This window comes from Aphelocoma coerulescens, chromosome 2 (genome assembly GCF_041296385.1).
Source record: "Aphelocoma coerulescens isolate FSJ_1873_10779 chromosome 2, UR_Acoe_1.0, whole genome shotgun sequence".
Classification (NCBI taxonomy): domain Eukaryota; kingdom Metazoa; phylum Chordata; class Aves; order Passeriformes; family Corvidae; genus Aphelocoma; species Aphelocoma coerulescens.
In genome coordinates, this window is record NC_091015.1 from 20145856 (window position 1) to 20162140 (window position 16285).

Consider the following 16285-nt stretch of genomic DNA (forward strand, 5'->3'; position numbering starts at 1 on the left):
ACTCAGGGCTGTGTCTAGTTGAGTTTTGACAATCTCCATGGATTAAAATTTTGCAATTTTACAGGGAGTTTTAGTTTTTAATCTCCTACACCAGATAAAAGAGTAAAGAAATCCTAAGAGTAATTAACATCTTAGGATAAAAAACTCTGAAGTTTGACATTTAGCCTCCAAAATTAGCCTGCTGAGCTGCCTCCACAAGCAGATAGAAACAAGTCTATGAAGTTAAGTGCAAAGTCAATTTTAGTAAAGCCCATTTCTGCACATATAATAAACTTCAAGTACCTCCAGTGAAGATAAAACTAAGTTTGTCACTTCCTTTCAGGCAAATATACTTTATAAAAAGAGATGTAAATATCTTTTTCCTGTTGTACTTAGTTGTTATTTAAGGGAATAGCTTTGAAATGCAGTTATGTTCTTATGATAATCAACTAGTAGTATTAATGTATCAGCCTTGCTCCCATAAGCTGGCCTATTATTGTTCCCTCTGCTTAAAAATTCTTGTAATGGTCTACCTGCCCTTAGACCTCAGCACAAAGCTGAGTAAGAAGCACTCTCATTTTGGATTCCTGAAAAAAAATTTATTTTCTTATACCAATAAAAAATACTTTGATTTAAAGAATTTATTTTGAATAAAAAAATCTGTATAGATATTTGTAACAAACACAGAAATTGCCTTAAAAAAGTAAAAAAATAAAGTGTTAAACCCAATTCTTATTAACTCCATTTGACTGGTTTGTAAACTCTAACACAACTCTAAAACTCTATTGTAAACCATAAAATATAGTATGGAATTCTAGAATTTTAAAGGCCAGAAAGTCCTACGCATTGCTAAATTAAAACATATAGAATCACACTGTGTTGTAAATGACAATGTACAATGAAATGTGCACAGGAGAATTTCCCGGGGATTTTAATCTTTCATTTCTCAGAAAAAAAACTTTTAAAACATCTGGTTCCTACGGTTCTGTAGTTACTGCAATGAAAACATCCAAGCTTTGCTAAATTTTTTCCTGGCAGAATCTTAGACATTAATCTGGTCAGATATGTATCAAATAATAAACAATAATAAACAAGCGTGGCTGTCATTACCCGCTGCTGCGTAAATAAACGACTTGCTGAAAAAAGAATTGATGATTCCTATTAAAGATGTGTTACCTATCCTCAGGATTTTGTAATACTTATTCATCAGCTGAAGTAATTATCTGGAAAGTAACATGCAGTGTAAGTAAACAAACAGCATTTCATTTAGTCAGTCCAGTTGCTGGAGTTTGTTTATAATTTAGAGAAGACATGTCTTCACAAAGAAAGATGTCCATGGCTTCAATAAAGAGGTAGATGGATTCTTTCTCTGTGATAGCCTTCCTGAGAGCCAGTATTAAATAAAAATAAATTATAGATTTGCTCTCACCAGCTGTTTCTGAATTTGTTCACCAGAACAAATCATTTCACTTATTATCACCAACCAGAAAACAAAAACATATTCCCAAACAGACATAAACACACAACCTCAACTGTAAAAGAAAAGAAAGCAAAGGAGAAAATAAAGGAGAAAACAAAGGAGAAAACAAAGGAGAAAACAAAGGAGAAAACAAAGGAGAAAACAAAGGAGAAAACAAAGGAGAAAACAAAGGAGAAAACAAAGGATTTGTGCCCCAAAAAGACTATCAAAGAAACTTCAGATAATCTGAAATGGGATTTTTGGCCCTTGGTTTCCCTGTGTGGAAGGTTTCTATCAACATGCTGGTGGACTATATCCAGCCTGCCTGCTAGGAGTGCTTAATTGAGCTGTTGTAACTGTTAGAGCTTTGAAAGGTCAAGAGAGCAACAAGCTATCTAGACTGCCAGACACCATCTCACACACCATTGATGGGAGAGTAGTTGTGCTACCAGGATAGAGTGTCTAAAACAGGCAGTCTGCTGCACCAGGCGAGCAGGCGCGGATGGCAGACAGCGCGAACATGCCTTCTTGGCTTTAGCTTTCCATATGTGCTGTAGGGAAGTCACGATTTCAATTTTGCACATAAAACATCTTCTGCTAACCCTTCTGCTACCCCTTCTGCTACCTTACATCCATCCACAGGCTAAACAACGCAGACATCAAAATGCATGTCACAAATACTTAACTGGAAATCAAACTTTAAAATAATGCTATTGTTAGAAGCAGAACATCGGGGTCCCTGCAAGATCTGGATTTATTTTGTACCATATTCATGCACAGCATATGCATGTCCCATTTCTTTAACTAAAGACATTCAAGACACCTTCTTCTAAATATCTTAACTTTTGCATGTAGGGCTCCACCCCAAGCCCTATATAAATTGACTTAAACCACATGCCATTAGTATCTTTTACCCAGAAGACTTCTCTAGCTGAGAGATGTCTCCTGACATCTAATTAAATAAGAACTATGAATATATGTGGCATAACAGGGAGGAAGTTGTAAATAATTCCCAAAAGCCTGGAAACACATACACACACACACACACACTCACACACACACACAAGGTAAGCAGAGGAATCCAAGAATTAAGTATGTAGCTACACAAATCAGAGAAGCCCGATCAACTAGCTTGTTGCTAACTCTGTACTGCCCTGCCTAGATTACTGCTCCTATCATTAGCACTTGTTATGGCTACACTAGCTTCATTCAAATTCCTCACTGAAAAATAGCCATTTTTTTAATATCAAGACCTGTAAAGTAAATGAATATGGAATAGAAGAACTCAAATATTCCTGATAGGTTATTTTGTCTTTTTCAAAGTCCATGCTGGCTCACATCGCTGACATAAACTGCCTCGTGCAGCATGAGGTTGATCAGTGCATTGCCTGGAAATAGGTCATTACCATGGCCATTTCCTTCAGATGGAAATTAACTGAAACCAAGACCAACAGATGAATTTACAGATTTCATCAGGACTTGGTGCTCTCAATACACTCAGAAGCCAGGTCCTGTGAGAGACTTCCTTCCCTCCTTCCCACTGCTGTCTCACAAATGGAAAAGTAGCTGCGAGGTTCAGAGCTCCCTCAAGCAGTTTGGTGGGGGGCACGCTCCACTCATCTCTACCCTTTGCTTCCACCTTCATCTTCCATCTTGTAGTAAGTAATGGAAACAAAAACCAAAAAAGGGAGCTATGATAAAAAAACACAAACAAAACACTCGGCACTGGTGAGGCCACACCTGGAGTGATGTATCCAGTTCCTGGCTCCCAGGTAAAAGGGAGACATGGACATTCTGGAGAGATTCCAATAAAAGGTCACAAAGATGATGAAGGGACTGGAGCATGTCTTACATAAGGAAAGGCCAAGAGAGCTGAGACTTTCAGCCAGGAGAGGAAAAGGCTCAGGGCTTTTTGTATATAAATAGTTGAAGGGAAGGTACAGAGGATGGAACCAGGCTCTTCTCAGTGGGGTCCAGTGACAAGACCAGAGGCAGTGGGCACAAACTGAAACACAGAAGATTCGCTCAGAACATAGGAACGTTTTACCATGAGGGTGGCTGAGAACTGCCACAGGTTGTCCAGGGAGGTTGTGGAGTCTCCCTATCCTTGCAGATACTCAAAAGCAGCCTGGACATGGTCCTGTGCCCCTGGCTCTAGGTGGCCCTGTCTGAGGAGGAGGATTGGACCAGATGACCTCCAGAGATGCCTTCCACTGTCAACCACCCTGTGATTTTGTGACAAGTGTTCACAAGGCTGTTCGCCCACATCATCTGTGTATATGATTTTTAAGTACTTTGATTTGTTACATTTTCTTCATGTTTGTGAGGTAAACTGTACTGGTCCTGCCAACCCAGCCCAGTTTCCACACTCCACTTCTCTTACCCTCTACTCCTTAAACAGAAACAAACTTCTCATTTTCTATTTCATCACCTGGAGCTAGTCAGTGAGGTTGGTTTCTAAATGTCAAAAACTGCTTGATTTCACAGGGCTCCCTCTCACACGTGCCTCAGGCACAAACCTGCTTCTCAAACATGATGCACTCACCATGATCCTCTTCCACAATAAGAGATATGCTCATTCCCTTCCTTCATTGTGTTCAGACACCACTCGGCACTAAACCAGTGCAAAAGGATCCAGAGAAATTGCAGTCATTAACTTGCCTCATATTTTTTGTTGGAAGTATCTATTTCTAAAAGTTGTTTCCTGAAGGGAGAAACCTTGTCTTTAATCTCCCAGAGCTCCATGCACCCCAGGACCCCATGTTATGAACCAGGTATTCTGAGCTCTACATGAGGGACAGATGATCCACTGCTCATAGACTCATGTATATAACGGAGCCTACACCTTGTGCCTCCACCCTTGGCTTCCACAGAGCTCCCCACCTTTTTATTGACTGTTCATGTGTTGGATTGTGGGCCCAGAGGTAGGGGAAGGTCACATACACTATAAATACCTTCAATATACTGCCAAAAATAAAAAAGTCTCCATCCTCAGTCACTGAAATTCAAATTAAAGACAGGAGGCAAGGAAACAGTAGTGATATGAAGGTCAAACAGTAACATCATTATTAAAAATCTACTTCACATAAACTACAGGAGGTTAGATTAAACACTGTTTTTTCTCTAGGGAAAAAAATACGGTCACTACAGTTGTGCAAATCACTAACTGGGAAGTACACTTGGTGTCTTGGGAGTAACACAAAAATGACCAGTACTTTCCTCTGCATAGTTTTATTAAGGCTTTCCTTTCTAGTGTTTCCCTATTCTAAACTGAAACTGTTTCAGGAGCCACTCTGCTACAGGATCGAAACCAGCAGCTCTCCCAGGCTTCCCTTGGGGAAGTCCCAAAACTCATATGCAGTGCTTAAAACACAGCTGTGATGTCTCTGAGCTAGTCATGGGGAATGATGCCATACAGAATGACCCTCATTTTTCCAATTTAGGAAAAGAGAACTGTATTGCTTCTACACTTTGGCTGCTGCAGGGAATCCACAGGAAAAAGGCTTGCTAAGGGTGACTGTTTCACAAATTTACATCCAGCTCTGGATGTGAGCCCATCTATCTTCACGTATAAGCACTTCTTTCCTCTACATAAGAGTTCTTCTCACTGAACACATGGTTTTAGGCATGAATAACTCCATTCCTTGTGCATCTGTACAATATTTACAGTTGAAAATTAACTAAGTGCTATTGTCACTAGAAACAAATCAAGTGTATCCTAAAATTTAAAGATAAAGAATCAAAATATCAAGGGTTTTGTCAAAGGACGGACTCATGGCTCTGAAGCAAACCTCAGAGACTGAATTTAATTTGACTGCCTTTCAAGTCTGTACTTCAAGTTATACTCACGAGTTGTACAACTTATCTCTCTGAACATAACATTAGATGTTGTTGCCTTAGGTTGAACTAAGGTGAACATGGAAAAGTCATTCCAAAACCTTATGGTTAAATTTTTACAGTGTTCTGCCACACGTAATTTGCAGAACTGTCCTTGTCATAATAAATATGCAATTCAAGGGAGAGGTTCCCAAAGAAGCAATTCTGATTTATGATTTTCAGATACATTCCCAGGTCAATCCACAGTATGATGAAAACTACTGTTGCTAAACAGTTACAAGTGACTCTCTCCAATCTTAAACAACATCCTTTCTCCCTTCACTCAGTTTCTGAAATAAGGTAAGTAGCAATGTCTCAGAATAAACACATCATTGTGTTCTCCCTATTTATTTCTAGGAGAGGTGGGGTTTTCCCTTGACACAGCAAAATTAGCCCTCTCAGCAGAATGCCTGTACACACAGAATTGAGATTTGTCTGATTCATAAAGAGCAGTCAGAAAGTAACTCTTCTCAAACCTGAATGACATTTGACTGCTTCAAGATATTCCCCTCCTTTAGAAATTTAGCAGACAGATTTTCATAATTTTTAAAGATAATTCTGCCCAGCAGGAGCTATGAGTAAAACTGGCATTTATCAACATCATACTTAATATTCCATAAGAAGTACTCCATCCTGCAGGAGGACATAGGCAAACTCAACAGAAGTGAAGATTTAATTTAAGTAGACAAGTTCAAAACTTTTGCCTGGAGAACACAAGTGACAAATGCTGGATCTCCAAGGCAACCAAAACATATGCTCTGGACATCATAACCAATTCACTGGACTTATATAGAGGTTTCCCACTCTTTGAATGGATATTTTCCAAGAAAAATATCTATGGAGATCAAAAAAAGCTAAGTTTTGAGTTTCTTAGGAAAGTTAAAAACTGATTGCAAAAGTCTGAAAATTGCATGCAACAGAGTGAATGAAATTAAATTATTTTTCTTAAATGACTAATCACCAAGAAAACTTCTTGCTGCCTCTGAATTACTCTGCTAAAAAAGAACAGCTTTCCAATGATTAGGTTTTTTGCAGAAGAAATCATAATTAACCCTACACTTACCATCACAGTGTTGGATTATGCCAACACAACAGAGCCAGTCTCTGCCAGGCCAGACTGCCATCAGGAAAGCGTGATGAAACACTAAAGGTGTCCCGTGCCCAAATGGGGACAAGTTGGTGCCATCAGCCCTGGAACACCTCCACCAGGGCTCTGGGAAGGCTGGAGGGATGCGACTGGAGGTGCCCAGCACCCACAGCCCTGGCAAGGCCCACCTGAGGGAGGAAGAGCAGATGCTCTGCAGCCACAGGGAAATGCTCTGCTGGGAAAAGTGTAGCCTGGGGGCACAGGAGAGCCTCCCAAACATGCAAGCACCATCTAGAGTCCCACCATCCCTTATGTGGAACTCAAAAGACTGTTGGGAGTAAGTTTTCGATGCTTTTGTGTTGGGAGGGTAATGCAGACTACGATCTACCAGGCATCTGTGAAAAGGAGTGCCTTCTTTCTGCTTCATTTTTGATGAACTACTCCAATTCTGTTTGGTTTATTTATTTATTTGCTTTAACCAGAGGTTTATTTCGCAAACAAACAGGAAAAGTTATGAACAAACAAATTACAGCCACAAATGAGACTGCTGGATCTGCAGCTTCTTACAGTTTCCTGTATTTATGAAATAAAATCACTTACTATAGTTAAACAAATCTACTTTGCCAGGTATGTGGCAAAGAATGCCTAAAAAGATACTATATGTTTATTTCATCAGTCATAAACACCTTAATAAGCATCTACCTAAAGTTCTAAAATGTAATGTGAAACACACTGTGCATCCCAAGTTAGAATATTTATAAAAATACTAATGGAAATAGGAAATGACCACTGCTACCTGGTTTTATTATTAATTTCAAAAACGTAGCTTTTGTCACTATGTCATGACACTTTGTTCTTATTTTTAATATGAAGTGGTCATAAACCCCAGCTTTCTTCTGTTGATAACTGGTTCTTAAGCAATATTATCTTTGTTAGCTGAGGTTGGTAGGAGATGGGATCAAAGTTGATTATCAGTGCTGTCAGATATCTAGACTTACTATGCACTCAGAGTAAGCTAATAGTCCAAGCTTGTTTACACACAGGAACAAAAAGAAAGCAAAGTGGACACCAGATGCAAAAGCTGGGAGTACCAGTCTGTGGCATTTTGCTATTAAATTGACCTGAGTTGGAGTATCACTTCAGATACTCACATTTCTGCACGTGCGTGTGCATGCTCACGTGGACATACACATGTGCATATGAAATGCAAACAGTGATCACATACAGTTCCACTTCTCTATTACTCTGCTTAAAGATTGAGCTTTAAGAGATGGATTTACTGAATTCCTCTAAGAGATGCTTTAATGATGCTATGTTTCTTTTCATCAGTAGTCTCCTCCCTAGGATAAAAATCAAATTTTATAAGCATAGATAGAATGCCTTAAACCTGTTTTAAATTGTTTTAAATTAATAGTAAAGTTAAAATTAAACCCTGAAATTCTTCACTGTCACTTTTCACTCACTTTGTCCTTCAGTCACTCAAATAATTGTGTGGGAAGATAAAACAAATGCCTTTTCCACAGAGCAGAGCATATGGCTTCATGAACAACAGATCTGTACAGATAGAAGTTTCTGATTGATTTAGCTTTTACTGAAGAATAAAAGTGTTCTTCAAGCTTTATGTACACCATCTATTCTATTTTACTTATTGCTGAGTAAAGCAAACGTTTTGGTTTGTAGTTTGGTAGTCTGACTACCAAAATAACACCAAAAAAGTGCATCCCTATTTTCCCCTGAACTATCTTGCTCTAAAGAAGAAAAAACCCAAATTATATTTTAGTTTGCACTTAGTGACACATTTTGTTTGAGCAGATCATTACACTGCAGTTTCAGGGACCTACACAGATATCAAAGAGAACAAAAGAAAAAAAAAGGAAATGACATAACTCCAACCCCACACAATTCATGGTGGACTCCCTATTTTTTCTATTGATGCTATTTCACTTTGCACAACTCTGTAGCAGAAAAGGGACTGGAATGAGATGGCCCACCTGCCTGGGAAAGGTGTCTCAAACATTAAACTACTTTCTATGACACAGAATACTTCCATATTTTTTAGAAGCTGAAACAGCATCAGAGAAAGATTGAGATTTCAGACTCATTTGCTGTATAAACCAGGAAATAACTCCACAGGATACAATGGAATGAAGAGCAAAATGCAAAAATCTGTTAAGAGAGATTTGCAATGCTTTACAAATATCTAAATGTAACCAATTAAAAAAAAAAAAAAGCTTCAAAGTTTGACACTCTCTTTTGCTTTATAATCTTTATACACAAGTAAATGTTCTATAGCATAATCACTGCAATGCCAGTGATGTGGCTTACTGCTTTGGAAAAACTAAGTTCTTTTCAGCTCCCTAGCTTTGTTTGTGAAAGTTTGTGCAAGTCATACACACACAAACGAGTTCAATGCGCAGACAGCTGCACTTAAATTATTTTCCTGAATGTCTTCTACATTTCTTGCATCTCAAAAACATAGCTGGTTGGAATTAAAGAAAGGGAAAAAAAAAAAAAAAAAGGGAAAGAATCCAAAATAACTAAATTAATTCTTTGAAATGTGTTGTAGAACCCAGACTGCCATAAAAGGCCCTTTCATATTTCAAAGAGCAACTTCAATAATCAAAACAAAACATTTGCAATTGCCAGTTATATGCAAAGAATGTGCCACTTTTTAGCACGTGAAATTTATTCTGATGTCCTATAGTAGAGTTCATAGATATTTTTCAGTGTCATTTTTGCCCAAAGCTCCTTTGGACTCAGTCACGAATGTGTGTGGGTGGAAGAATCCATCCATTTTGCTTACAACGTAGCACTTGAACCACAGGCTGCAAAATTGTAAACTTTTATGTCAGCTAACAATGTCACGCAACAGTGTGGAGCTATTAGTGGTTTCCTTCTGGTCTTCTCTGACATCATCAATTTATTTCAAACACTGTTTTACACACATACTCAAGTAAAGAGTGTCAGACTTTAATGTGGGTGTGTTTGGGGTTTTTTTAAGCTAGCTCTTTTGATGGACATTGCAGTACATTACAATGACATGCTTTGAACTGTACAAAAGAAATGGTTTGGCAACATCCCCACAAACACTCTATTAAGGCCAGTTCCATAAGCTCCTTGTAGTCTATCTACATTACAAAGTATGAGACAAATTCTGAGTTATTTGGAGGCATGGGTTTGCTTAACTCCAAAAGCCCAAACAGCCTCATAATGCTCAGTAGTTAAATATTTTCAATATAACCACAATGTGATAAACAGGACAAGTAAAGTAAATTCAATTTTATCTAGCAAATAGTATCTCACTACTTGAAGAACTTGAAGAAAACTGTCCTATTTAAAAAGCAAGTGAATTGGTGACTACAAAAGTTCAACAACAGACAAAACCGGTACTGACAGAAACTCAAAGCTGCCCAATAAACTCTGAGACAGGAATATTAAAAGTAAATAACAACTGAGAAAAAAACCCCTTAGTTTACATCTTACCGCTTCGTAATCCTCACTGCCAAAAAGGTACATAGTTACACCTTCACAGTCTGACACCAGTTGCCCAGAGCGCCCAGTCGCCTAAAGTCAGATCTTCCACTGCATCCTCAGCTCCCGTGTCCCAGCCGGGCAGGCTTCCCAGGCTGCTTTCCCACGCCTGGGCTGCTCCTGAGGCACCGGGGCTCCCGGGCATGAACTCGGAATCTCTGCTGCGAGGGCCGCGGGACCGGCGGGATGGAAAACTGCGAAACTCCGCGGGCGGCAGCAGCAGCCCCGCGTCCGTGCGGAGCCGGGCGGGGCGGTGCGGGCAGAAGGACGGGGCGGTGCGGGCAGAGAGACGGGGCGGTGCGGGCAGAAGGACGGGGCAGTGCGGACAGAGGGACGGGGCGGTGCGGGCAGAAGGACGGGGCGGTGCGGACAGAGGGACGGGGCGGTGCGGGCAGAAGGACGGGGCGGTGCGGACAGAGGGACGGGGCGGTGCGGGCAGAGGGACGGGGCGGTGCGGGCAGAAGGACGGGGCGGTGCGGGCAGAGGGACGGGGCGGTGCGGGCAGAGGGACGGGGCGGTGCGGACAGCGGGGGGCGGCAGCGGGGGGCGGCAGCGCCGCGTTCCGGTCCTGCCCCGCCTGGCGCGACGCCGCCCAAATTGTGTGCGGGGAAACGCGCGGCCGGGAACGCGCGAATGGGGCCCGCGGAGCCGCGGACGGGACGGGAGAGCCCGGGAGCAGCGGAGGGGGCGGCTGCTGCGGTGAAGCGCGGGGAGCTCGGTTCACACGTACCCCTCGCTGCTCTGACAGTGCTGCAGAAACCCATGGAGCTATCTAGCTATCTGTCTCTTAAAAAAAAGAAAAATCTCTTCTGAAAAACAAACAAACAAGCAAACAGCCCAGAATAGCTTCCCTTTACTATGTTTCGCTCACTTCGTTGCTTCCTGCCACTGATTAGTCCCAGACGGCTCTGTAAACACGGTGTAACTTTATCTCTGTAGCACAATGGCGCTCAGGTAACTGAAAAGTTACACCCGCTACCTCCAGTGCACGGCAAGCGGATCCAGCACACAGTACCACACCGGGAGAGAAGAACCCAGGGACCCGCCTCGCTCCTGGCCAACTTCTACTCCAGGCAGAGCAGGCAAGAAGGAGTAAAAGCGGCCAAAGAGCAGGATAAAACCAGTAAAAGACTTCAGAGACTAATTCACCAACTGCATTCCCAAACTAATATTAAAATGGGGCTTAAAAATAGATCCCATTAAAGATGGTTTAGGAATACAGCATAAAGTAAACCAGGCATGCAGAAATATTGCCCTCTGGGAAAGGCTGTTCTTTACAACTGAGGAAGAGGCCATCAGTCAGCATCCAGTAACACCGACCAAAACTGCTTTCAAACAGCATTATGAAACCCATCCCTTCTCAGCTCAGTCCTCTCAATTCCTTATAGTTCATACTGCTGCTAGCACTATATCCTATAACAACAACTATACATAAGCACTGAGAAAAAATATAGAATACGTAACATCTTAAGGAGGAAATGTGTGGGTGTATGCTTGCCCATTTTTATCTATAATCAAGTTAATATAATATACACATCTCATTACATGATACCATGAACATACCCAGCACAGAAAACCAGTTTGTGCTACTCAGTTTCCTTCTCTTCACAGAAGAAAGAGAACAAGACATCTTTCCTAACAAAAGCAGCAAGTGAAGTAGTTCAAAAACATTGTAAATATCTTCCCTGTTCCTTCCCCTGCATGATCCCCTGCTTATTTTAAATAGATCTTGTCTTGACTACCTCATTTTCTTTGCGTAAGTTAGTAGAATATTCTTCTCTCAATCTGCTTTCTCTGTCAAAACAGACCTTTAGTCCTCTGTTGACTATATGTGATGTGACTCATGAGTCTGGATTTTTTAAGTTCTTGTATGTATCTACAAGCAGAGTTAAACCCAAGAAAATGGTTGGAAAGGGCAAATTAGAAATCAGAAGACATTAATTTTATTTCTAACCATATGTTTACAAAATAGCATTAATTTAATCTGTCAGCTGAACTGGTCACTTCGCCTTATATCAACTGCAAATTATGCTTCAAACGAATAACATCATAATAGTGTGTTCCCAGAGAGTAAATAAAACATGCACCTTTCCTGAATGGAGGCTAACAGGCATCAGACACCTCTACTGGAATGCAATAATCACTTGTCCAAGTTGGTTGCTCCTACTGATGCTGAACGAGTGTAGTCACACATACTTATAACTTTAACGTAGCCTAAGCTTTCCTGCACAGTGTTTTTAGTGTGAAACCACACCTGTCAATACTAGGCAAAGCCAGTGTCATCACACATTACTTTGCTTGTCTGATACAGCTCTTGTAAGCCATTGGAATTTGGGCACTGTAGCTTGATTGCTCCCTTTTGGTTATGGCTCTCACAAGTACACTTGGAGGAAAAAAAGCCCAGCAGGAACATTACAAGTACTTGTAACATCAAAAATAAGAAAAACATATTGCTTTCTATGCATTAAAAATTATGATAATTTAATTTTTTTAAAAATCATTTCATCAGCTCCTGTACTTTGGGAATGAATATGAAATCAGGGAGGATTGCAGTTCACATATACTCAACAGAGACTTAGGGCATTATTCAGACTGTCACCATAAGTGACTTTCATGTCGCAAGTAATTCTCACTACAGACAGTACAAGTGGCCAGAGTCTGGCAGCTTGGACAGTAAATAAGCTGAATTGCTCATTGCTCTCTTCAATTGAAACATCATGACAGGTACCAAAGTCTGTCTTAGGGCTCCACAAAGCAAATGTGCACGTAGCTTTTATGGTTCAAGAGTTAAAAGTCTGCAAAAATGCCACTTCTGTTGAGGGTGTTTAAACTCAGCAAAGCACTGCAGGATGACCTGTGCTCCACTCCCAGCTAAGTGACAGCACTGGGTTTTTGCTGCACATCCTTCCCTCAGTAGTTTAGTGTGGCAAGGGACTGGCCAGCAGAGGGTGGGCAGTGTCTCACCAGTGCTGACCTTTGCAGACATGATCCACACAGAAAGAGCGAGCAGTGAAGGGGAAGAGTTGGGGGTGTGGGAGGGAGGTGTGGAGAGGGAGACTGAGGTTGCAGAAAGGAATCTGTGAACAATGAGGCTGGAGAGGTGGTGGAATGGGAAAAGCAGAAAACCAGAGTGCAGAACAAGGATGGATAGAAGCCATGTGACCCACAGCAAGGAGAGTCTGGAAGCTAGGCCAGAAGACAGGAATTAAGGTTATGCAAGAAAATTGTCCATGGTAGGCAGGGAGAAAAATAGGATTTGACAAGACCTTCATAGACAGCTGGCTACCTGACTAGCCTAAAGCTAGGAGGTAACCAGGGAGGAATGGAATGGTGTGAACCAAGGCAAAAATGCTGTGATGGGAAGCCTGGGCAGAACTGGCTGATCGGGCAAATATGGGCCATTGGAAAGCCTGTAAGTTGGAGACTTCAGCAAGAGACAAAGTTGCTATCCTATTTTTGGGATAGTAACAGAACTGGGATAAAGGCAGAAAGTGTCAAAACCACAGAAATAGGTCTATAAAATGGAAGGTGGAAACAAAGCTAGGGGTAGAATTGCTCCTCTCCCTCACTGGCACTTTCCAGCACGACATGTTCTTGCAGATATGTGACAGAGAGCTACACAAATGTGGCTTGATGAAGACTGGCCTTGAGAACCAGCATTCGGACTGAAGAAAAATAAAGTACTGTGACTGTGAGAGTCAAGACTACAGTCTGAAATGATGAAGTAAATCACAAGGATAAAATAAATCACTTATTCAGCTTTCTACTGCATGCAAGTACTTTAAAAGCAGCTCTTGCTCATATGTAGAAGCCAAGACAGCAACAGCAATATTAATCGTGTTAACAGAGGCAAAGAGGTACAAACACAGATGTGTCGATATATGTGGACTTTGTTTTCCCTGATTATTTCCCCAAATTTTGTTCCTTTCATAAAAATCTATTGGTGTATAGTACCCGGTAGCAGGGGAGTAAAGAAGACAGAGCCAGACTCTTCTCAGTGACTCCTAATGAAAAGGCAAAAACCGATGAGTATTAACCAAAATACAGATGGTGATAGGGTTTGTTTTGTTGTATATTTTTATTTTACTGTGAGGGTGAGAGAGCACTGGCACGGACTACTCAGGGAGGTTGTGGAGTCTCAATCCTTGGAGATATTCAAAAGCCATCTCAACATGGTCATGGGTAACCAGCTCTAGGTGGCCTTGCTCTGAGCAGGTAACTGGAATAGCTCCAGAGGTTCCTTTTCACCTCAACCACTCTGTGAAACCCTAAAAAAGTAAATTTAAAAAAAGTCTGATTCACATTGATACTTTAGGGATTCCATCTCTCCATTTTAATTTTCAAGGATTAAGCATAATGACTTTTCAGATTGTCAAAGAGAATAGCATTTAACTCTGGTATTTAAACCCTGACCCATGTCTTTTAAGCATAGCTATGAACTGTCTACACTATAAATAGCTTTGTATATCATAGTACTTCAACACAGTGCCTTTGGGAAAACAAACAGAAAAAATGCTGACATGGTTGTCAAGGTTAATAGACTAAACAGACCTTTCTTGATAAACAAGAATCTTTCAACTTGTATCCAACAGTAACAACATTTTTTTCTTCAGGAACTCTAACAGAAAGCAATTGACTCTCTCTTAACTAATTCAGATTCAAATTCAAATCCCAGTGAAGAATGTCAACAGCTTGTAACTCCTTTACACAGCTAGCAACAAGAATTGTCTCTTGTAAATGTGAATGTTTCATTTTAAAGGAAGTTCTGGCAAAAAAACCTCTGAATAACTTTTCCCTTTCACATATGGGATGACTGAGCAAGAGCTATTTCACTTTAATTACCCTCCATTCAAACCATCCCATCCCATCCCATCCCATCCCATCCCATCCCATCCCATCCCATCCCATCCCATCCCATCCCACACCAGCACTGAATAATTTCTTAATAAGGTTACTTATATGCGAAAATGAAGATTAGCAATTAATTTTTTAGTTTTTCCTATGAATTTGAGCTCTCCCATTGATTTTCTCCCATAGTGGTCACTCTAACTGTGGGCAAGACACTTTCAGCAGGATAAACTTAATTTTTCAGGAGTGTTAGTGCCCTGAAAGAGCTACAGCATGGATCTGAAGCCCAGGCTGCCTTGGTCCTCTAGACATCAGCACATTTAGAAGAATGGGTCTTTTCCAGTTATTCTCATTGCCACTGTAACTCTCTGAGCACATTGTGGTGGTAATTGCAGTGTCTCAGCAGTTAAGAAAAACTGAAATAGGACTCCACGTTCTAAGAAACATCCAAGTGTTTTATGAAAATTAGAGGACTGCCTCAGCAAGGAGGTCTGAGAACATGTTAACCCAGAAGAATTACCAGCTTGCTCATAGCACCACACTGCTCATGACAGGTTAAGTAATTCAGCTGGAGCTTCCCAGACTCCTGCTAAACACCCCTGTTTGTGTGCTGGAGGTAGGCAAGGAGGGGGATAGCAGGGCCAGAACACAATTTGGACCTCTTCCTTCTCTTGAATGATACCTTCCTTTCTTTTAAAAGCATCCCTCAAACAAAATAGCATGGTTTGGGGCAAGTTAAAAGGGGGGGGTTTTGTGTTTAATTTTCATATCAGCAGACGTGTTGGGCAGCATCCCTGAACATGGTGCAGATTCCAAATTATCAAGATGCTCTGCATTCATTTCCAGAAGACTTTGTATTTCTTTACTGAATGTATCCATTTTACATCCAACCATAAAATCAAAGTCCATCTCCTTCCATAAAATTCCATACATCATGTAGGATGCTTGTAATTCTCCCTTACAGATGGTGTACATCTGAAAGAGGGTTGTTAAGTAAAATTTTATTCTGTGAGATTTAATTTAGGTATATAATAAACCAACTAATTCAAGATGCAATAATGAAACTCTTCCTTAAGATTAATGTCACATCTTAAATCTCAAAACCAAACCTAAAAAGAATGAATAACAAAATAAAACCTGAAAGTATGCCCATGGAAGTACTGGAATGCTATATAAATTTTATTTTTAAACATTAAAGCTGCTTATCATTTGCAGATAGTTATTGGTTATTATGGTTACCATTCTCTAACACAATCCAATCTGCCTGCACTTTTCTATTTCAGGATACAGCAGTGATAACATTAACAGCAGACTTAACTTCTCAACTTGTAAACATACATACATTAGGGGCACATGCTATCTCCTGCTGCACTGAAAGATAATGTGAGTATGTTCTCACAGTGTCACAGAAATAACAAGCTGCTGTTCTCCCTGCAGTCAAATGTTAAAACATTTAACCCAACTCACAATGAGTGCTTGAAACCATTTGTATTACAGATACATAA

At 40.6% G+C, this 16285-nt stretch overlaps 1 protein-coding gene across 5 annotated transcripts in view; it reads right to left on the reverse strand.

Moving 5' to 3' along the window:
• CACNB2 (calcium voltage-gated channel auxiliary subunit beta 2) overlaps positions 1-16285 on the reverse strand; it is a 252833-nt gene that overhangs the window by 100900 nt on the left and 135648 nt on the right. Inside the window, exon 1 of one of the 5 annotated variants that reach the window (XM_069006685.1) lies at positions 9885-10180. The exons of the other annotated variants lie outside the window; for them this stretch is intronic. Within the exon in view, the coding sequence (XP_068862786.1) occupies positions 9885-9917 (33 nt within the window). The 5' untranslated portion in view covers positions 9918-10180. Of the gene's footprint in view, positions 1-9884; positions 10181-16285 lie in introns of those variants that run through there. 5 annotated transcript variants of the gene reach the window in all.